This window comes from Haemaphysalis longicornis, unplaced genomic scaffold, assembly GCF_048455015.1.
Source record: "Haemaphysalis longicornis isolate Haplotype H1 unplaced genomic scaffold, Haemaphysalis longicornis Haplotype H1 scaffold_9, whole genome shotgun sequence".
In the NCBI taxonomy this organism is placed as follows: Eukaryota; Metazoa; Arthropoda; class Arachnida; order Ixodida; family Ixodidae; genus Haemaphysalis; species Haemaphysalis longicornis.
In genome coordinates, this window is record NW_027526460.1 from 76,014,820 (window position 1) to 76,037,584 (window position 22,765).

General features: G+C 48.9%; 1 protein-coding gene across 1 annotated transcript; it reads left to right on the forward strand.

Moving 5' to 3' along the window:
• Positions 1-937: 937 nt before the first annotated feature.
• LOC144153264 (uncharacterized) lies at positions 938-14,078 on the forward strand. Its single transcript, XM_077684915.1, has 6 exons — positions 938-1,788; positions 4,502-4,714; positions 9,944-10,024; positions 10,950-11,111; positions 11,639-11,931; positions 13,534-14,078. The coding sequence occupies exons 1-6, from the start codon at positions 1,537-1,539 to the stop codon at positions 13,838-13,840; spliced, it is 1,308 nt and encodes a 435-aa protein (XP_077541041.1). The 5' UTR covers positions 938-1,536; the 3' UTR covers positions 13,841-14,078.
• Positions 14,079-22,765: the final 8,687 nt, after the last annotated feature.

The following is a 22,765-nucleotide window of genomic DNA, read 5'->3' on the forward strand; positions in this document are numbered from 1 at the left end:
GCAATTGCGGTAGGTGCCGTTTAAGGCTTTGCTTTCCAACCCCCTTTCATCATGGATTGTATCAATTTTTTTTCTTTTGGTTGGCTTTCAGTTCTTCACGACCCTCAAAGCCAATTAGAACAGGTTCTCGAAACAATGACGACGCCCCGATTAACTCAAACTGGGGTCGAAATAGTAGTAAATTTTGTTATCCTGATGTGCAGAAAGCAAAAAAATCAGTAGATTTTGCAGTCTTATCACTAAATCAGCAGAAATTAAACAAAATCAGATCTACTAATTAATCAGTAGCAGTGGCAGCACTGGCTAGCCGCTTGTTGCGGGCAATTCGTCGTGGGCACTGAACATCCGCAGCCTCCGTGCCCATGTGCAGCTACGTTCGATCCTGCGGGCGCTTGTAAAGAAAATTTGTTAAATTTACTATGAAAATAGAATTATTTTGCCTAGACATAGTCAAAGACCTGTAATGATACCAGGGACCGCCTCTTATGCACAGCCGGATTTCGTCACTCTATACTGGCGCGTCATTTGCTGCACATCAGTGGTCACCCACTGGTGTGCAAATAAATTACGATGATGGCAGTGACGACGATGCCTCGTTACGCGTGTACGTGTACTTTAAAACGCACAATCGTTTTGCTTAGAGCAAGGCGTACAGTTGCACCAAAAATAAACGGAGCACGGGTTGGAGATTTTGATTGGATTGCTCGGCCATGTGCCTAGCCAGAAACCTCTAGCTGAGTTTTCAAGAAAGCCATTCTAAAATAAAATCGGGCCGCACATATATTCTATTTATGCTCGCAGCGGCATAAAATAAAAGTTATCGTAATTTCACGAAGCCATGCTCCTTTTACTCTTAAAGCCACTTGCACATAACATTCTGTACTCAAATCTGAACCAAATGACGGCGAACTTTGTAGAGGGAGTGATCCGCGGCAGAAATTCGGGGTGCACAGGTACACGGTTGAAAGAGCTGCTCAAATTTAATTTTCAGAGCCGAGTAATGACAATCTGTAGTTCATTTCACAAGCTTCGTAGAGCACAGTGTATGCTACATAATTGCTCATATAACTCACGTGACATTCTACGACTGAAGTAAAGCGACAATAGGCGTTGGGGCGCGCCTTACGGTTCTATCTGCCCAGCGGGTTGGCGGGTGGGGGGTCGGAAGTGTCTTCCCAAGGTCCCGACGCCTATTGCCGCTTTTCTTGAGCCGGCCACCCTAGGATTTCCCGGCGACACACGAGCGGAAAATTACGCGTCTGCGCACGCGTCTCCCGCTCCAATAAACGTTGGTTTGCCTGCCAGAAGACCGCCGGATCGGTGGCTCCCGCGCGCGTCGAACCTGCTAGGTAAAGTAGCCGCGCCGCGTTGTGAACCGGATCGCTCGGACGCACATGTTTGCCGCCTACTCTGTGGGGGGATTGTTGAGAACAATGTAGCATGGGCCAGACTTCACGTAGCTTGTGCAACAAAACAAAAAACTATAGTACATGAAGCTTCCTCACGTGAAAGTGTCGCATTCATCGCTCTTCTCCGATGGTTTCGAACGAGCGCAACCAACTGTCTCGCAGATCTGTTGCGCCGTGGTGTCGCGGTTGGAGTGGACTCCGGCGTGAGGGGAGCTTACCGCGGCCACCTGCTGCGGCTGAGCGCCGAAGAGGAGGAGAGACAAACACCACCCTGCGGCACTCCCTTTCTTCTTTCCCGGCGCTTCCACAGCGGAAGATGGCGGAGGTTGGTGCGGAAGCCCGCGACAGTGCTGAGCTCCGCGTGCACGTCATCTCCACGGTTTGTATCCTTTCAACCGAAACTTATTACAGCAAGGCCGTCTAGGGTTAGGACCCAGCAGGCGGTCTAACTATTCTAAAAAGTAAAAAAAAAAGCCCTAGGGCCTTCATATTTTTAATACGGCTTACGTTTCTCACAAGTCTTCCCAGCAATGCACTTGTGTACACAGGTGAAGCTGACTTCAAGGAGATTGTGGCAAGTTTGGTCTTTTGCAAGATGGCTTTCCGACATTGAGTTTTGAGCAGTGAAGCACATAATCTTCTTTGGAAGTGTCATTACAGAAAGTGACTCAACTCTTGTTTTATTGAAACTATTACGAAACAAATTACATTATAATCAGGCGCTAAGACGCCTTTACCATTGCGCCGAGTTTTTTTTTTTTTTTTTTTACTTTTCCGAGTTACATTACATAGTTCACACTGAAGTTGTGAATATTGCCGAATTCTCGCCTTCTAGAAATACGGGAAGGAAACGAACAGCCCCATGTTTTCCCACTGGAATAAAACTCTAGTTCACCACTTGGACTACGAACCGGTCAAAGCATATTGTCGCATACGCTGCGGCTCGGCGCCACAACTTTGGTCATCCTTCTTCACAAAGTGGACGGGCACTGAATTTTTACCACAGGTGAAACCCGGAAAACGACTCGTTCCTCGTAGCGGCAATCTAGTTAACCTTCAAACTGAGCCAAGGTCAAGCCAGAGCCTCGTGTGTTTGCGCAGTGAAGACTTCTAATCGCTCGTTCGTTCTAAGGGGAGGGGGCGGATTCTGTATCCCATCTATTCCTTGTTCTAAAAAGCTTCCCTGTTCATCCACCTTCCGAGCAGAATGGCTCACGATTTTGTTTTAATAATAAACTAGTGATCAATAAATTAATTTCGTTTATTGACAACTGGTAGCAGCGGTACGAGATGCCAACGTGGATCAAAAGTATACTAAAAAAGCACTGCGTTGCGTGTTTCCTGTTTCTTCTTCGTCCCTGTTTCAGCGCTGAGTAATTTTTTTAGCATCACGTACCAAATCGCCCTCATCAAGCTTTTGTTACATCAAAAGTACTTTAGCGCTTCATCGGCGCGAGCAAAATGGACACCCACGTGACGCGGACACCCGCGTGAAACAAATCGGCGCAAGACGAAAAGCATTTGGCGGGAGTAACACTCGCCTTCAGTCCACCATGGGCGGGTTCCTGAGTTGCGTCCGTTTCGAAAGTGTCATATTCGCGTTCGTGTCAGTCGTGACGTAGTTTTTCTTTCTATTTCTCTCGCCAATGAACGTTCTGCGTCACACCCGGTCTTTCAGCCGATCAGGGCTCCCTCGAGACGGACACTTTGAAGCGGACATGAAATCGCCCGAGGGCAAAGCCTTAGCCACTGAGGCACCGCTGCGAATGGACTAGCAATAGAGGGCGCCATCAACGTTTCTTTTTTAGGTAAATCAGAGAGCGGTAGGCAGGCTGGCCCTAGGGGCCCATAGCAAAACTACGAATGAAGCGGTACAGGAGGATATGGGCTGGTCGTCTTTCGAGGCGAGGGAGGCGCAGAGCAAGATAAAGTTTGAGGAGCGGCTTTGTGACATGGAGGAAGAAAAATGGACCGCGAGGGTGTTTAACTACCTTTATATGAGGAGCGTGGACACGCGGTGGAGACGGAGGACCAGACAGCTGACCAAGCGGTGCGGAAATTCGGTAGGGGAAGGTGGGGTATACACAACAGTTAAAAATCGGGTAAAAGCAGCAGAGACGACCAATTGGGTGCAGAGAATGGAAGGGGAAAAACCATGGAGACTTATAGGACAGAGAAACTTGAAATCAGGAAGGAATGTTTCTATGGCAATACCCGAAGCAGGGCACTGCTTCTCGAAGCACGGGTGGGGTGTCTGAGAACACGAGCATACACGGCTAACTACAGGCAACAGGACGAAACTTGTGTATGCTGCGGCAGGGATCGGGAAACCGTAGAACATATTAGTTTTAGCAGTCCGTCCGTTCCGTTTGTTGCGTTGTTACCGGGTTCACCGGGACCGGTCTGCGCCGGCGCGCGCGGAAGGGCGAGAAGGTTCGGACACGGCGAAGGCAGGCCAGCGGAACTAATCCCGCTACCGTGACGAACGCCCAAGTGCCCAGACGGGGCCGGGTCAACACGCTAGCTACGTACGTGACGGAACGGACGGACTGCTAAAACTTAGAGAGCTTCCGTCCGTTCCGTTCGCCTGCGCGCGCGGAAGGGCGAGGAGGCGCGGGCATGGCGAAGGCAGGCCCGTGGAACTAATCCCCCTACCATTACGAATGCCCAAGTGCCCAGACGGGTCCCGGTCAATGCGCTAGCTACGCACGCTACGGAACGGCCGGACTTCCAAAACTCTCTGTTGTCATAGGCCGCCGGCGCCGCGGGACGATGAGGAAGTGACGTTGACGGAGGCTTTGGGTTTTGGTGTGAGGAGGAGGCTCAACTTCAGGCAACACCACCTAGAACTAGTTCTAGGTGGTGTTGCTTCAGGGCCATAGAGGTGACGAAGAGGCGGCTGGAGTGGTGGTGTAAGAAAAGTAGGGAAGAGAGTGGGACGTAGGAAAAGCAATATACCGAATCAGAATTTAGAACATAAGGGGGTAGTGGTAAACAGGTGTGCAAGAGAATAACGCAGGCAAGTCGGTTGGGGACAACCGACGTCCCGATACAAAGGGAGGGCCTCTAATCATCACCATGACTAACCGCAGGTCCAGGAGTGCCGGGAAGTCGTGCAGCTGCTGGGCGGATGCCAGCTGCTCGCCCTGGCCACGGACTCCTGCCAGCGGTGCCGCAGGGGCAAGCTGTCGCTCATCCAATTGGCCACGCCCACGGGAGACGCCTACATCTTCGACGTGCTGCTGCAGCCGTCGCTCGTCAGCGACGGCCGCCTGCAGGAGCTGCTCGAGTCCGACATCGTCAAGGTGAGTTCGTGCGCACTAATACATTTCCACCCAACCTGCCCACTAAGTCGTCCACTTAGCCTTATGACGGGACCGACTGATCACTTCCAACAGGCCATTCGGAACTAATGCGTCCGCTAATGTTAATGCTGGTGCTCTCATTTTACTTGTGGCGTGATAGTCGACGGGACGGCAAAAATACCCGTCTTCGCGCGACAGTCGCGTACGCAGCATTTTATTTGGGGGGTTAAAGGAGTCAGTTTGAAAGAACTAAAAACAACGCAAGAAATATTGAAATACTTTCCTCCTACATGATTGCCGCATGGTATGCACGCGTGCATGCGGTAAAGCATGTTTTACAGGTTTATAGATTGCATAATCATGCATTCGCAGCGGGGGAGTAGGAGGGGGGCAAGAAACTTGGTGTCTATAGCGTACGAGTGGCAAAACGGTATTTGCGACAACACAGGCTGAAAGGTAGGCTTGGAAGGGGGCGATATTTTAATTCGAGCTACCGTGACGCGATACGGGCAGCAATGATGCAATAGAGGCAGCTCTGAAAACAGGTATTAGTAGATGCCGAATTTTGAGCCATCAAAAAGAGCGTTTTAGGCGCCAAAGTAGGCAGGCAAAACTTTTTAGGCCTCCAACATACAAAATATAGGCACCATACATTTTTACATGAAAGCAAGACGTCAAACGAAGACGTGCGCGACCTGTATCTACGATAGAAAAGCCAAAAAATGTTATTGTTTATGATGGCACAAAAGCACCAACAGTTCAACACGGTCGCTCAATCATCCCATAAAACTGCTGGACTAATACCGATTCATCAGCTTAATTCAACAAGCGCACTGCTCACATTCATGTTGCACGGCCTATGTCGCTTGCTCGAGCGTCCAATATAGGGAAACACGGGACAAAAAAGATTACTTGAACAAAAAAGATTACTTGAGAGATGGTAATTCTGATTAAGTGCTATTTTATGTCTTCCTGACGCAATATAATTACTACGCAACACGTATACAAATAATAAACGCAAGACAGACTACGATTTATTATGAAATTAACATCCTCTTACACGAGGACTGTTAGGTTAGATCTTACGTGAGGACCGTTAACTCTATAGCAATTTTATTATACAATATCTTGACACTCCCAAATACACGCCTTGCAAGAGCGTTCCCTGCGGTCTCGTAAGTGTGACGTCGTAGTAGCCGGCGTCATCGATTGGCGGGAGTGACGGCGCGAGCTAAATGGCCATGCACACAAAATACAAGTTCGTTTTATCCGAAAGATTTGGAGTTTTACAGTGCCTCCAGCGCTTGTCTGGCAGCAGACGAGCATTTATTCGCTGTGAAATTAATCATTTTTAGTTACAATTTTGACTCTCCCGCCAAATAGTGTTTTGTGACGTCTGCCATGACGTCACAGCCTGTAGGCTGGGTGTAGGAAAAGGGTATTCAACCATGGATCACATCCATGGCGTCAGTCAGGGGATAGAAAATCCACAGAATACACCAAACCCCTTTACGTGGCATTTATAGACTGAGAAAACGTTCGATTCCGTACTCACCGTATCCGTGCTAGAGGCACTAAATGACCAGGAAATAGAGGATCCCTACATAAGAGTTCCAGAAGACATACATAAGGAATGCATGGGCAGGATAACGCATCACAATCAAAACGATAAATTCCCGATCCGAAAGGGAGTAAGACAGGGAGATACCATCTCGCCAAAACTATTCACAGCGTTTCTCGAGGTGGTGTTTAGAAATATTGACTGGGAAAGCATAGGATTAAGTATAAACGTAGAATACTGGAGCCATCTGATGTTTGCGGACGACAGTCTTGCTGAGTGAGACTTCAGAACACACGCAAAGAATGCTTGAGGAACTAAATTAGAAAGCACGGCTGTAGGGCCAAAAGTAAATAAATCTAATGTAATCAGAAATAAACATGCCAAAAAACGTCCTCTTCAGCTTAGGAAACGAGCTAGAAGTAAATGAATATAACTACCTCGGACAGGTGGTTAGTGCTGGCCCCAACCCCGAGAGAAATCCGTCGCAGGATAGATATTGGTTGGGGTGCACTCGGGAGCACTCCCAAATAATCCTAAGTAAGCTACCTTTGCCACTCAAAAAAAATATACCAGTGCATACCGCCGGTGATGACATACGGAGCTGAAACTTGGCACCCGACTAAACAACTAAAAGGCAAACTAAGCCGGCTAAACGGGCCATGGAACAAATAATGTTAAGACTCGGGGACAGGAAACGAGCTACCTGGATCAGAGAACAAACTAGAGAAAATAAAACGAACCGACAACCGATGGACAATTAGAGTAACGGAGCGGATACCAAGAGATGAAGTTGAAGTTTATTTTTCTTTCCGCATACAGGGTGCGAAATGACGGAAAGACCGGGGGAAAAGCAAAATTCCCCGCATTTCCCCGAGGGGAAGAATGTGAAAGTGCGAATGCACGAGTTGAATTTGCGCGGTTCGGTAATGTTCGCGAAAGAGATCACACACACACACACAACTACAAAGAAAGAAAGATGCATTTATTCACAGACACCTATTTGTGTTGTCGTTGTACTTGATTGCTAGAGCGGATCTCAGCTTTGAAATTTCGTGTCAGTACTCTTTTAAGCAGGTGCATTAGCCCTTCTCACGCCCGATTCTTGGCCAATCCCCCACGTGGGTATGTGCCATGTCAGCGGCGCATTCGCACGAGCGCGGACATCGCCGGTGGACGCAGGTTCAGGGTCGCTTAAGAAGTGCATTCGCACTTAAAAGGCTAGAAGCCTGACAGAGGTTTTCCCCCGATGGCAGTTTTGCACGGTTATGAGGAAGAGGAAGGCCATTAACGAGATGAAGGGATGAAGTGGAGAAATTCGGGGGTAAACTGTGGACCCCCGTTGGAGGTCAGTGGGAAAGGCCTGCATCCTGATGATGATGATTATGGTGATGACCTCCCAACGAAGGGTTTTCAAGCGAAATTGGTGTGCGCTGTTAAATCTGCAGTGGATTTCGGAGCTTTGTTTACATTCAGTCCTCCCAGATGGCGCCACCATACTGGTCTGCACCACTGTCCACCTTTGCTTTGTTTTTGACCGTATATACATCTGCTTGTTTTATTTCGACAGGTAGTAATCGTTTCGTGAAACAAGGGGTATGTTCGACAAATAGGTTCATGTAAGACAATGTCGCTTACGCCAGTCTGCCAGTATCGTGTGAGACAACCACAAAGCTCCCACTGCTTTGCAGCTGTAACAAGCATAGTGAGCGCAGTACCAACAGCACCACACTGGTACTTCTGTTTACGTGCACTTCCTTAACTTCCATTGTTTACCCCTTCATTCTTACTTTTAAGTGAATATACGTTACACATAGCTCGTTCTGCAAGCTTATAAGCCCTGCGTAACTTGCGTTTGCTTCTGCCGGCCTCAGTCACCGCACGGCTGTGCATATGACTTCGTACGTTATAGTGCGGGAAATAAACAGCGGAGTCTCATGGCCATTTCCTTTTTCCTGATTATATAGCTCAAATAGTTTACCTTTAAAGGGGTGTCAGTATTATTCTAACGAGAAAATCTTTCGAATGACCTGAACATGCGTTTTGTCTGCATGGCCGCTTTAACGCACCTTCCTGGCTAAAAGTGTATAACTTAACTGGAAAATATCGGAAGCTGAGCTACGTGTTGATTATAACTGGTAGTAAGATCATTTTGAAGCTCACTTCAGTGTTCCATTAACTCACGGCGAGTTTTTCGAGGTCGAATCTGCGTAGGCCGAGCAGGTTTATGCATGATATTCGCTTATTCTTAATGAAATCATGCCTGTAAAGCATTCTTCACACTCAACGCGGGTGCGTAACATGCAGCCTTCGTGTAGGACATGGATTGCACTACCCAATCTCGTCAACAACGAAGCCACCCGAAACAGAGGCGCTGATTGAAAATCAATCTGTGTTATTATTTTGATTCAAAACTGTGTGTCAATATACAGTAGCCGACCAATTTTCCGGACCTGGAGGGGGACGAGAAATATTCCAAATAAAGAGCAGTCTGGAAAATCCGCGAGTCGCGAAAACGAACTTTATTTCATTTAAATGGGACTGAAGAAGTCGCGAATGGTTCCTTGCGTTAAAATCCCCCTTCGTGTGAGAACGCCGTCTACTTGCATCTCTGCAAGCGTCATGTTTTCGGTGCAAACGTTGCACAACGCCATAGCGTTGTCAATGTCTTCCCGACCCGTTTCCGGTTTTCGAAATTGCTTCCGCCGCAGACTAGTATACATGCAAAATTATGGCCTTCAAAATGAGTTTGTTACCTAAAAGTGTTGCACTGTCCCCAGCGAAAAACACGGTGAACAAATCATTTTATCTTATAACGAATTATCGCATATAACGAAGCAAGGGTCGTGTGCTGAGAATAGCGAGCGTTTACGTTATACTATACTAATTGCCGTTATTAAAGACGATAGTCTTTCTTGGGCTACTTAAACCCAGAAATTTTGGTCTTTCTGTATATCTGTCTGTCTATCTGTCCGTCTGTGACTCGATTCAGCAAACCGGCCAAAGCAAAACCATGCCTGCGCAATAGTCTTATATAGTCACAGCTAAATCTACCCGTCTATGTCCGGTGTAATGTTCATACTTGTCAACATTGTTGAAGAAGAACAAGACATTACGCAAATATGAAACAACAAATCAATACAGAAGTGATATTTGCAGTGTTCCTTTATAAAAAAAATCAAACATGCTTGACATTTGCGAAATTAAATACTTCATCAACTGCAGAAAAAGAATTCACTCCGCCGTCGCCTGCTGTCGCCCGCGCCACTATAGCTTCTGGCGCCATTTTAAGAAATCAACCGGCAACAGTTACGCAAGGTTCCACTAGATAGGTTCCACGTTCTGCTTGCAACGCACGTGGAGTAGGGAAACGCGGTTCTATAAACGTTGAAGTAGGGCGCCTCGATTCACGCGCGTCTTCGACGTACGGCAGCGTTCGCATCGAGACACCCGGTTTGGAGCAGTGGAACGCGGGAAATTTAAAATGATTTAAGCAAACCTTTGGCGTCTTTACCTTGGGAGGAGCGCGACGCAAGAGGAACAACATGAGAGGTGAGCGGGAAAGCGAAGGGAGACATTTACTTCGCAAAAGCCGATAAAGACTATCGTCTTTTGACGGCATTTGCAACGAAAGGAGCAGATACGCGGCCATTTTTTTCACTCCCCCACAGGTGATGCACAACAGCAAGAAAGCGGGAGCGTCAATTTTCTTCCAATTTGGAGTAAAGCTGCAAGCCGTGTTCGACACCCACGTGAGTGATTTCTCTTTCTGCATCTACTCGTCGACGGTCGCAAGATGATATCACGTTTTTTTTTTGTTTTTTTTTTTCCCACTTAATATGCTGGAAGGATAAACTAGCTCAGCAAGGCTTCGTTCACGTTATTCGCGCTCCGAGACGTTCGCTCGCCGAGCAAGGGCAATAGAGCATCTACAAATAACTGGAAATGCACCGCTGAAGCGAAATACAAAACCCGCGTCCGCGTATTTCCAATGTGCGGTGTCGATAGCACGCTTTGCCAGAACCGCACAATTGGGCAGCCGGCTTCCCAAAAGATAGAGGGAGAGAGAATGATTAAAAGAGAGAGAGGAGAGAGAGCTCTAGAGAGGGGTGGGGGAGGAGGGAGGGAGAGGAGGGGGCTCGCAGATGTGCCTCCGACTGCCATCTCGGCAAAAAGAAAGCGGCGGCCCCAGAACTGCAGGTGTTGCGGATAGCTTTCACGGATTGTTTTGCAGTTTGAAGTAGATCTGTGCGCGGACATGCGGGAGGTGACAGACGCATGGGCAGCTTGTCGTGTCGTAATTCAAGGGGCACCATGTAGGGTCACAGGAGCATCGAAGCAATCTATGTATAAAGGCGCTTACGCAATGCGTCCCAACTGCGCAAGACCAAAGAAATACTGACTTGTCGTTTTTAGGCCAAAGCTGTCTACGCCTCAGTGATGGTGTCGACGTCCGAGTGAATCACACTGCAGGAAAAGCTTCACAAAGGGTACATCAGTCATGCACCACGTGACATAGTAATGGCATGTCTTTGCACAGCCAACGGAACTCTCGTAATACGCAATACATAGTTTAGCAGCACACACGGTTAGGGATGATGATGATGATGAAATACATTGGTCTTTGGCTTCGACTCCATTAAAGACAACTTCGCGTTTTCACCATCTTTCTCTTAGGAAAGTGTTTTTTTTTTTTTTTGTTTCGTTTTCCACCGCCAGGCGGCTCACGCGGCCCTGCAGCACCAAAACCGCGGAGCGCACCCTCACACAGTGAACTTGCTCTCCCTGGACAACATAAGCGCCCACTACGGAGGCCCCACCAATCCGCGGGGAGCTAAGGTAACATCCCGCCACCTTCGCCCTCTTTAATTAAAGGGGCCAAAATATAGAAGTCTGCTTCGTTAAAAGCACTGCTTCGTCCCGACAACAATTGTACCAATTTTGTCGCAAACTTCAAATAGATAATCGAGATATTAGAGGAAACAGACGAAGTGTCAACATTTAGAGCCGCTTTCCGGAGATTTTTCTGACGTCACAGGATCTTTTGTTTGTGCGATTGTCGGGAGCAGGGTTAAGCCACCGCCGAGAAGCATTGCTGAGCGATTTGTAGTGGGACATCTACTTCCGTTTCAATGTATCGCTTCAATGCTAACATGCAGTTAGAGCTGGCACACACATTACACACTTCTGCCCGTAATACGTCACTGTAACGCGAAATTCGAAAGTTTCGGGATACTTTCCCCATTTTATTTTTTCGGTCTAAAAGACGCGTTTCATAGCCGAGTTATCAGAAAGCTAGTTATTTCAAAGCGAACAAAGTTGCGTGTCCCACTTTAATTGAGACACTCTGACTCGCGCGGCCACAGACGCGTTGCAGCAGCGGACGGCCGCTTGCGGAGGACGTGATCTTCCACGCGGCCTTCGACGTCTTCTGTCTGGTTCCGGCCGTCTACACCAACCTTCGCGACGCCCTGCGACCGGAGACCCTGCCGCTGTTCCGCGAGCTGTGCGAGGAGCAGCTCATGTCCCGCGTCAGCCCCGGCGACGTCCAAGAGCGCGTGACCCTGCGCATCGCCCGGAACTTCAAGCAGCGCCTTGACACCGCCCGACTCGCCAACACCCGGGTGACGGCCACCAACAGGGAGATCAGCGTCTTGGGGTGAGCTCGGCGCGCTTGTGCGCGCGCGCTGGCAGGTCTAATCACGGTAATCTCGTAGAGGACAAGGTCTTCGCTGGGTACTGTTAATTTCGGTTATTCGCTCGGGTTGAGCCAGTTTTTAATTGCTGGGGTTCCATGCATTTTTCTTGTCTGTGAACAAACTCTGGAAGTTCGAAGTGTCTTTTAATGGCGTTGGAAAGCAAACGTGTCGGTGAGTAGTCACCACCACAGTCGCGCGCCATTTCAAAATATGATTTGGACCTCAAGCTTACACATTGTTCTCAACGGGCCCCTATTTGTAAAAAATATGAACCTGAACACACAAATAGCGCGACTTCTTTCCATGCAAGCCAAAATGATGCGTGGCTTAGTTACAAAATAGGGAAAAGTGGATTTCCAAACATACCAATAGCAAGACATTATATGAACTCTACGAACATTATTTTTCAATTTTGCACGTTCGCGTTTCATTTAACGCCGATAGTACACGTCTTTCTCAGGGATGACCGCCGTCAACTCTCAAATCCGTTAAAAACCTCCACTGGTCATCTGCCTTCACGTAGAATGGCTCACGATTTTTTTTTTGAAGCGAAGCTTTGTTTGAATAAATTTGAGGCTCTAAACAACGGGGACCAGAAGAAACACGTAAACACAGAGCGCCTCAAATTTATTCATTATGTTCAACCAACTAGCCCTGATCTGTCTTTTGTTATTTAAGCTTTATTTGCCTCTTTTCTCTGCTTTTCGGGCACTGCTGCTGCTGATGTGGTCTGGATGGATGCCCCGCTGGGTTTCTTACACCACCAGATAGTGTTAAAGGGACAGACAACCGATTTTTGCAATGTGTACTCTGTCTATCCCAATTAAACGGGCATCTCTTAGGGCACCTTCAACAGGAACGGTTTTCCTGGTAAGGGCCCAGTACCGTTTGAAAGCGGAATTTTTTTAGATCTGGCAGCCATGCGTATGGAAACGAATGCTGGTAACCGGGACAGTGAACCGCGCTGCAACTTATAACTGCACCTGAGATGAAGTCGCATTTCAAAACTGATCAAATACTTTGTGCGGTTTTTTTTGTAATCTTAAATTGAAACCGAGGGATTTTTGTATACGTAGGGTAATGTTATGTTTCGACATTACATGGTGCCACCTTTCAAACTTAAAGTTTAGTGCTAAATTAAAATTATCTACGCGAGCTCATTTAGAAATTCCTTGTGGTTAGTATATACACTATACAAAACGCTGGCCTCCATACGAGGTAGAGCACATGCACTCCGCACCCGCCGCGGTGGCTCAGTGGCTAAGGCGTTGCGCTGCTGAGCACGAGGTCGCGGGTTCGATTCCCGGCTGCGGCGGCCGCTTTTCTGGTGGGAGGCGAAAAGCAAAAACGCCCGTGTGTTCGAGATTTCGGCGCACGTTAAAGATCCCCAGGTGGTCAAAATTAATCCAGAGCCCTCCACTACGGCGCGTTAAACCCTACAATCAATCAGCATGCACTCCACAACAACCGGTTCTCTGTCAGCTTTATTTTTTGTTGGTCCCCTAACCTAATCTACACCTCGCACGCGCTTTGATTGCATCAGCTGTCACCTCTTTGTGCAGGCGCCTGAACCTAACGGAAGAGGAGGTGGCGGCGATCAAGGCAGACCCCCGCAAGATAGCCAAGGAGCGCTACCGCCTTTTGAAGAGGGCTGCGAACGACGCGGCCGCGGTAGCTCCGGTGAACAGCGCGTCATCTAGCAGCGTGTCCGGACCATCGGCGTCGAAGCGCGTCAAGGTGTCCACTTCGGCCGCCGGAATGGTCAAGTGCGAAAAGTCCCCGGATGCGCTCGCCTCCAGTGCTGCCCAGACGACGTTTACCGGGGACGTCGTCTACACTAGGTGGTTCGTGGAGGAAAAAGGACGCTGACGAACGCTTCCCGCTAACGTGGTGTTCTGCTGCCGTGGAGACTTTATTTTAAATTATAAATTAATGCGCGTCAGCCGCCACGCGCAAATAAAACGCGGGAAGAACGTGAGCTCGAACGAAGGTTCATTGCATTTTTGAAGCTGCGGAATGAGAACGCGTGGTCACGTGAAATGGACATGTAACATGTCATGTAAATGAACATGTAATGGGCATAAATGGACATGTAATGGGCTAGTAACGCGGGAACCTGAAGAGTAGGAGATGGGTGAAGGGGGGGGGGGGGGGGGGGGGGGGGGGCGTGCTGTGCGCAGTCCGCAGTCGACCGGGACTGACTGCAGTGCGGGACTGCGCAGTGCGCAGTCCACCTGTTCGTACGTGCTTTCTGGTGCTCCGATAACAGCGTGTTTCTACAGAGGACAGCGAAACGGCAGAGGCAGCGGAGGACAGCCGAAGCTGAGTATTTACCTGCACGGTTCTTTCTCGTTGGGTCGGGTTTTTCAGCCGAGATGACGCGTAGAAAGCTGGTACAGTGTGGTAGCTGTCCGCGGCAGGTAGGCGCAGAGAAGTTTCAGCTGGATGGCGGCGAGGCAGACGAAGGGGCAGATACGTGTCGGTTATGCGTAGTGGTGTCGCGGCTAGAACGCGTAGAAGCGGATAACTCGGGGTTAGCTAAGCGGGTTGCAGAACTGGAGGCAGCGCTAAGTAACGAACGCGATGAACGGAGGGCTGTTGAGGGGAAGTTAGAAGCAGCTGAGAGGAAGCTAGAAGGGAGCGTCATTTCGCCAACAAATAACGAACACCTCGGCCCGTGCAGCAAAACGGAGGCATGCACCGAGGTGACACCGGGGGTGGAAGCAACGAAAGGCAACAGCTACTCCCACGTGGTGCAAGATAGGCCAGCAAAACCAGTCGATAAGCCGGTACTAGTAAAGAGCGGCACGTGGAAGATGATAGCGTGGTAATCATTGCGAGTGACTCTAACACGAAGAGGAGCAGCGCTTCCATAGTGTGAAGGGTAAAGGGGGATAAGCGTGTGAAGGTGGGGTGTTTCCCAGGTCAAACGATGCAGATGGTGATGACTGGAGCGAAGGGGCAGCTGGCCTTGTCTAGTAGCGCTAGAAACCTTGTGGTGATTGCCGCGAGGCTTAACGATGTTCCAAAGGTAGAGGAGGGAAAACTTCCAAAGGGAGAGGAGGGAAAAGGAGGGAAAGAGGGAGGAGGGAAGCAGATAGCGAAGGGGGTAAAGGACCTGCGGGCGACGGCCCCAAATGTTCTCATTGCAGTCTGCACCGTGCCGGAGGTAATGAAGCAGGGCGTGCACACCGAACGGGCAGTACTCGCTGCTAACAGCGAGATCGTGAGGTGCGGCAGGGAACTTGGGCTTGAAGTGATAGACGTGAACAGGGTAGTGGGCAGCATTGGACATAGGCAAGCTTTTCAGTGGGACGTGATTCACTTCAGCCCCAGGCTCGGAAACAAGGTGCGGTGGCGCTTAGGTGGGAGAGCGGTAGCTTTTTTTAGGGGGCCCCGCGCAGCTAAGGAAGGCAAACTAGGAGACAAAGGGGAAGCAAGGGACACATGCACACTCAACGCTGGGAGGCAGCCAGGCATAGAGCTAAACGGAGAACCTGCAGACGTAACTGAGAACGTTGACAGAATAGATGTAAATGGAAACAATGGAGCAAACAATTTTGTAAAAGACAAAAATAGACCCCATAAGTGGAAAGGGAAAAACAAATGCAATAAATATTTAATCAGCTACACAAATATGCAGGGAGGCAGAAAGCCTGATAAGTGGGTGGAAATTCAAAAGCAACTTGAACGGGAAGGAATAGACGTGTACGCTTTAGCCGATACTCACCTCCGAGACCTAGAAGCCCCGCCTGTCATAGACAATTATGTCTGGGAAGGTTGCAACAGGACCACAGGAATGAAGGAAGGCGGAGGTGTTGGCATGCTCATTAAACAAGGGACCGACTGGCAGAGAGTGCATGAAAGCTGTAAAGAGCATCTATGGATTAGAGGCACCATAGAGGGGAAAATTACATGGTTAGGAGTAGTGTATCTGTGGACCGGAAGTAGTGCTAGGGAGGAAAATGAGGAAATGGTAAACTGTTTGAGAAGAGATATAAACGAGTTCAAAGATTCGGGCGAAATAATCATAAACACGGAAAGCAAGTGTGACGGACAAATAACGTGGGAAAGCGGTAACAGACAGTCCAGCATAGACTACCGTTTAGTATCCGAGTCAGTATACGGAAGGCTGCGGGAAATGAGGATAGATGAAAATGGAACAGACAGCTTAGGAAGCGACCACCAGCGGCTTAGCTTGCACTTTGGAGGCGCAACCCGGACAAATGTAGAAATAGGTACAATAGGAGGAACTAATTTGAACAATGAGCGGTTAAAGATCATCGCTGATAGATTGGAAGATGAAATCAATAAATACCTAGACAAAAATTGGGATTACGACGAAATGATTGCGTTCATAAAGGGTAAGATGAATGAAGCTAAGCAACGAAACCGATGGAAAGGGAAGAGAAAGCCGAGAAGCTGGTGGAACAAGGAAATAAAAGAGGCTATTGACCAGCGAAGAAAGGTGTCGAGAGAACATAGAGAAGCAAAAAGAATTGGTATGGAACCGGAGGTAGTAAAGGAGAAATGGGATATCTACCGTGGGAAAAAAACTAGAAGTGCAGAAAATGGTGCAAGCAAAGATCAAGCAGAAAAGCGAACAGTGGATGGCAGAAATACGGAAGAAGGACAAAAGCGCATCCAAGAAGTTTTGGAACCATGTAAAATTACTGAGCTCAAAAAACGATAACCATAAAAAATTCCTGATTGATGAGGAGGGGGAACATTTAGAAGGAGAGCACGCGTCGGCGCATATTCATCGAGTGATTAGTGAGAAGTTTAGGGCAATAGTGAAACCTGCACCGATAACATCAGCGCCACAGAAGACTGCGGAAAGGGAAATAAGTTTGAGCAACCTTGATTGGAAAAAAGCAGAGCAAAAAAATTTCCCCGCATTTCCCCGAGGGGAAGAATGTGAAAGTGCGAATGCAGGAGTTGAATTTGCGCGGTTCGGTAATGTTCGCGAAAGAGAGATCACACACACACACACAACTACAAAGAAAGAAAGATGCATTTATTCACAGACACCTATTTGTGTTGTCGTTGTACTTGATTGCTAGAGCGGATCTCAGCTTTGAAATTTCGTGTCAGTACTCCTTTAAGCGGGTGCATTAGCCCTTCTCACGCCCGATTCCTGGCCAATCCCCCACGTGGGTATGTGCCATGTCAGCGGCCAGGCAGCGCGCGCCCATCTCCCCCCGTTGCCAAGGAAGACGAGGAGCGCGCGCACCCGCAGCTGTTGCTATGTGGACGGACGGCGGTCAACGGAATTCAGGGTCGCTTATAAAGTGCATTCGCACTTAAAAGAGGCAAGGCAGATTGAAACGAATAAATGGAGGGAAAAAGTGTAAGCTAAAACGTCGTTAGAGATGTACAGGGCTGAGAAATTGAACATCAGAAAGGAAAATTTCTACGATAATTCCCAGGGCAGTGCTTTGCTTTTTGAGGCTAGAGCAGGTTGCCTGCAAACTAAGAGTTTTGTGGGGAAGTATTCACAAAATGATGGGGTGTGCGTGGTCTGCGGAAAAGAAACAAACTATGCGGCACATACTGTTATCCATCCAAATCTACATGAGGGTATCCATCCAAATCTACATGAATGGAATATTGGGCTTCCAGAAGCCCTAGGATTTAAGGGTATCACAGAAGAAGTTAACTTCAAGGCTGTCGAGGGGGCGAAAAGAAGATTAGAATGCTGGTGGACGAAAAGCAGAGAGGGGAATATTGCCTAGGACAGTTACCACTTGTAACAGAAAAAAAAAGTATTTTGTGCCTAATAAGCTTTTTGTGCCTGCCCTAAGCAGCGCTAGTATTGAACCAAAAGTGTAAAACATATGTATATTAGTCTTTTTTGGTAAGATGACATGTCATCACCCCGCTACAAAGGGGAAACCAATAGCAATCAATCAATCAATCAATCAATCAATCAATCAATCAATCAATCAATCAATCAATCAATCAATCAATCAATCAATCAATCAATCAATCAAAAAAAGTGTAAATTTATACTTTCTGGCTGCGGCAAACAACTTTCGCCATCATGTGCCTTTGATAATGGCCATCCTGAGAGGAAGTAAATGCCGATCAAGCGCCCTCCCCCCCCCCCCCCCCCGCCCCCTCCCAGCATTTTCCGGGAATTTCGCATTTCTGTACATTACCGGGCAAGCGCCCCCTCTACTTTCAGTCATTCCGAAGCGTCTTTAGGGCTTTTTGGATGCCAAAGTGTTCAGACAAAGTGAATGGGAATGTTCGGTAATGCCGGTTGCAGTGCTTTTCTCGCGATCGCCGCCATTTTGTGATCCGAATAGCGCCACCCCCACCCCCCAATCTCTAGACCAATTATCTTACAAGTTTTATGGGGGGGGGGGGGGGGGCTTTCTTTTCTAGGTATTTACTAGGCAAAACCTTTCCAAACAACTAGTGCACGGTTCATATACACGTCGTGCGTGCTAGCGGTGGTTGACGTTAGGCTGGCACATCCCCGCATTCGTATAGCCATATTGCACTTGCCTAACTGCTACTTCCAAGATTAGCGCACTGAAATTAGTCATGAAGACGTACCTATGTCGACCTCTAGCCCGCCGCAGTGGTTCAGTGTCTAAGGCGCTGTGCTGCGGAGCCCAAGTTAGACCACGGCTGCGACGGCTGCTTTTCAGGTGTAGGCAAAAAGCGAAAACGCCCGGGTGTTGAGATTTCAGAGCACGTTAAAGATCCCCATGTCGTCAAAATTAATCCGAAACCCCTCCACTTTGGCGCGACTCATAGCCCACGTGTATACTTAGAAATCAGGTCGACCTTCATTCAGCCCAAGTCGTCGATCTGTGGTGGTGATGTGATTCATGCTGGCTTCGTATTCCGTATAGGTCCCGCGGGTTCGAATTCCACCCAGAAGGGTTGTCAGGTCTGGCGATTTGACGCTGAACTGGCGATTTTTCGAGACTAGCGGCGACAAAAATTTCAGTGTGGCTACTTGGCTACTTTCTGGCTCCTTTGAGCACTGGTAATTTTATGTATTTCCGGGCCCTTCCGATGCCCCGCTTTCCACAAAAGGGGCCTTACACTTCCTTTCGTTGCATTTCAGTGGTTGAGACAATCTGAACAAACAGAACAAGCGTTTAGGCAGTTGGTGGTTGTCTGGCAAAATCTATATTAGTCTAAACAATTCACACACCACCGTACAGCGCTACTACAGGAAGAAATCAAAATTTACTGTGCTCTTTTTGATATACTGCGCCTGATTTCGTATGAATAGCCTCAAAGCCTTCAAGCAATGTCATGTTAAAAGTATAAGATTTAAGTAGTTGCGGGAGCTTGAGATGCCAAGCAGAGTGGTGGGAAGTGTTCATGACGTTGTATAATAGGCACGGGATTGTTAAGAAGCTGGGAATGTGGTAAAACATGGCGTGCAGCAAACACCCTTTTGAAGTCATTATTTTTTTAATGCTTCCCCTAAACCTGCCTATTTTAACTTTTTTTTTGTAATCAGTAGTGATCCGCTGTCGTTTTACCGCACCACAGCAAGCAAATAAAATTTGATATGGTTTTCGGTTTTCTGCATCGACATTTGCGCGTTTTTTTTCTGCAAAGGTAATCAAAATGTGCTTACTAGCATCGCCTCGCTGAAAATGGCACCTTTTCTTTAAACATTCACTTCAAGGTGGCGACTTTTCTGGCTACTTTCCGCAATTTTCCGGCGATTTTTTCTTCTGAGGACCTGGCAACCTTGCCACCCTGACATAAATTTACCTAATTTTCTTTTCAACTCGATTTGCTTCTCTTACAGCAACTTCCCTGAGATGGCGCCATTCGAGCATCGACCCTTTGACCTGTTTTTATTCAAGCCGTCGGCCACTTCGTGTGCCATCTCTTGACCACTATAACGGATGTTCAACTTACCGAGCTTACTAATGCTTTCGTGTTGGAGCAATGCAGCGCCACGGCCGCTGGATGAGAGCGCACGTGAGTGCGCCTTTCATCCAGCGGCGCGCACAAATGCGCTCAAGTGCGCACAAATGAACGCGCACAAATGCGCTCGCCATCAGAGAGAGACAGTGAGAGAGAGACCTGTTGCAAGGGCTCGGCCGACCACATGAGAACTGCGGCCTCCCTTGCTGTTCGGTCTAGGGCCTTTTGATCTTCAGCGGAACAGGTGCGCAGCACGGCCTCCTACTGCACGGCGTTGTGTGTGTGTGTGGTGTGCTCCTCTAGGTTAGGTTGATGTTTCGAGCCTAATTATGCAAAAGTGGTCCTTCCTTCCAGGAGACCATGGGGCGACCGGGCTGTATCAGGCCTAGACACCAGGAGTTACTGGACATACAAGTCCGGCGTACGAGTCAAGTTCCCCCGAATTAATTCTCCCACAGCTAGGGGACAGGGGGTGATAAAGGTACAAGGGCTGGGTTATGTGCCCACACCAAGATCGTGTGAACGGTTAGGAAATGACAGTTTCCCGCTCATGTAGCCATCATATTCACCCTAGGGAAGAACTTCTGAAGACACTCGCATCTGGACAGCCCTTTCCGACACCTCGTGCACAGTACGCACACCCGCAACGAAAAATGTTTGCAAGCAGAAACTCGTGGTGCTTTCGCGCAGTATTACACGGTTGGCGGCGTTGCCAATTAAGCCATATGTCCTATTTTTTCCCTTGTCCCGTGGTGCTGTTCCTTTAGCTAACTTGTACGGTACACAGCGACCTTCAAGACAAAGTCTGTGCAAATACTCCCACATGTGTTAACGAGTGCTGTCAGCTGTTACATACGCGTGGGGGAGACTGTCAGAGTTGTAAGTTGTGGAGGAACCATTACTATGCCCGCTACCGCTATTTTAGGCTGCGGATAAACTGAATTTTTTTACTGCAGTAGTATGCAATAAACCTTCGTTGTAACGAAGCATCGTGGAGGGTAAACTTTGTTATAAGTGGTACTTCGCTGAAGTGGGTGATGTTCTCTTGCTGCGCTGTTGTTGGTACCGTAGAAAACTTTCCAATAAAGCGGTAATTTGAATAAAGCGACATCTCTATAACGCGGATTTACTGTAGTTTCGTTTTGCAAAGACCCGGCGTCGACGTTGCCCGTATGAAGCATCGGCGAAAGAGGACACAACGGCGAGGAGGCAGTTGCGGAGGTGGGGGGGGACACAGGAGGGGGGAAGTGGATTTTGATGTGTTCGCCAGTAATCTGACCCCGACAGCAGTCGCCCTGCTAGCGCAGACGCCAATTCATCAGCCAGAATCGCCACCCGTAGTTTTTTTAAAGCGAAGCTTTAGTGTTATATTGATGGTGCCTGTAATTCGAGTAGTAGTGGTAGTATGTAAGAAATTTCAACGAGTCATAAAGTAGGAGTGGTTCCCTAGTCCAGGAATCCAGGTGATGACCGGGCGAACGATGCCCTAGATGTCAGTAGTTGTGGACGTCCAGGTGGTCGCGGGTAATCAGGTTCTCCCACAGCTCATGGAGGGGGAGGGGGGAAGGTAAGGGTGGGAGGTCGGGGTTATGCGCACACTCTAATAGAATGTGGACTAGTGTGCCAGGCTTAGAGCGAAAAGTGCATTGGGCGGGAAGCTGAGTGGGAAAGTTGGATGGAACGAAGAGTCGTTTCTTCTGATTTGGACAGCTTGGAGTGAGGTTCAGGGAATGGTTGTTTGTCGAGTCGATAGTACTGTATAATGTCCTGAAATGAACCAATGGTGTGGACTCCGCTTGTTCCTCTGGGGCCTGGGAGGACAGTGCGCAGGCTTGGTGATGGCAGAGTCCTAGGGACTCTGGTGATGGGCAAAATTATTGCTCGTCAATGCACAGTGGGCGGGTGTCCAGACGAGGGCGCCGTTTCTTTGTGGCTGATGTTGCGAGAGGAGGCGGAAAGTTGGTGGGGCCACCCTATCAGCGTGCAGGAAACCCAACTTTCTCTAAAGATGATGACTGTAGGTGAAGTGTAGCAAAATTAAAACGCCTCCCTGAGGAGCTTGGCGGCAGCTCCGTCACGCCCCCTCCACTAAAGGTTGATGTGCCGCAGAGGAAAGTTACGCGGGCGTGCGACAGCGCGACGCAAGTAGGCCTAACGTCATGTTGTGGCGACGTCGGTAGCCGTTACCGACAGGCCGACATAGGATGAGAATGGCGTTGCTCTGCGTGCCGTAAGGCTGTTAGCCACAAGACGTTAGGCCTAACGTCCCATTTAGAGGTTTAGGACGTTAGGCTAACGTCACATCTTGAGGGTTCAACACCTCAAACCGGTACCCACTCAAAAAAATTACGCCCACCTCCCCTTGCGGGAACCCTGGTGTCATGCGACGCTGAAGGGGGTTCCATTGTGCGTTTCCGTTGGGTCGATTACTCGAATTGCGTGAGCAATCGTCGGGTAATGAGAGAGAGAGAGAGAGAGAGAGAGAGAGGGAGAGAGAGAGAGAGAGAGCAAGCGTAGCGCGGACGACCGTCGACTGAGAGACCGGCCAGAGCGCGGCACTCCGCTTATATGGGCAGCGCGCCCGAAGGAGAGGAGACCGCGGAGAGAGAGGGCGCTGCACATGCGCACAGCGCGCTTGCGCCGCGCGCAGCGCCGCCCACCGGCGGAGTGAGAGTGCGCTGCGCCACGCGCCCGCAGATGTTGGGCGAGAGTGTTCGCTATCGGAGAGAGGAGAGGGGGTGAGCGGAGGAGAGACGCAGCTGTGCGGACGCGGACGACGACGACGCAGGAAGGACAGGGCCGCCGGCAAGAGATGCTCCTCTCAGCGTCGCATCTAAAAACCAGCAGGTGCTGATTCGCGCAGTAAAGTCCAAACACAAGCGTTAG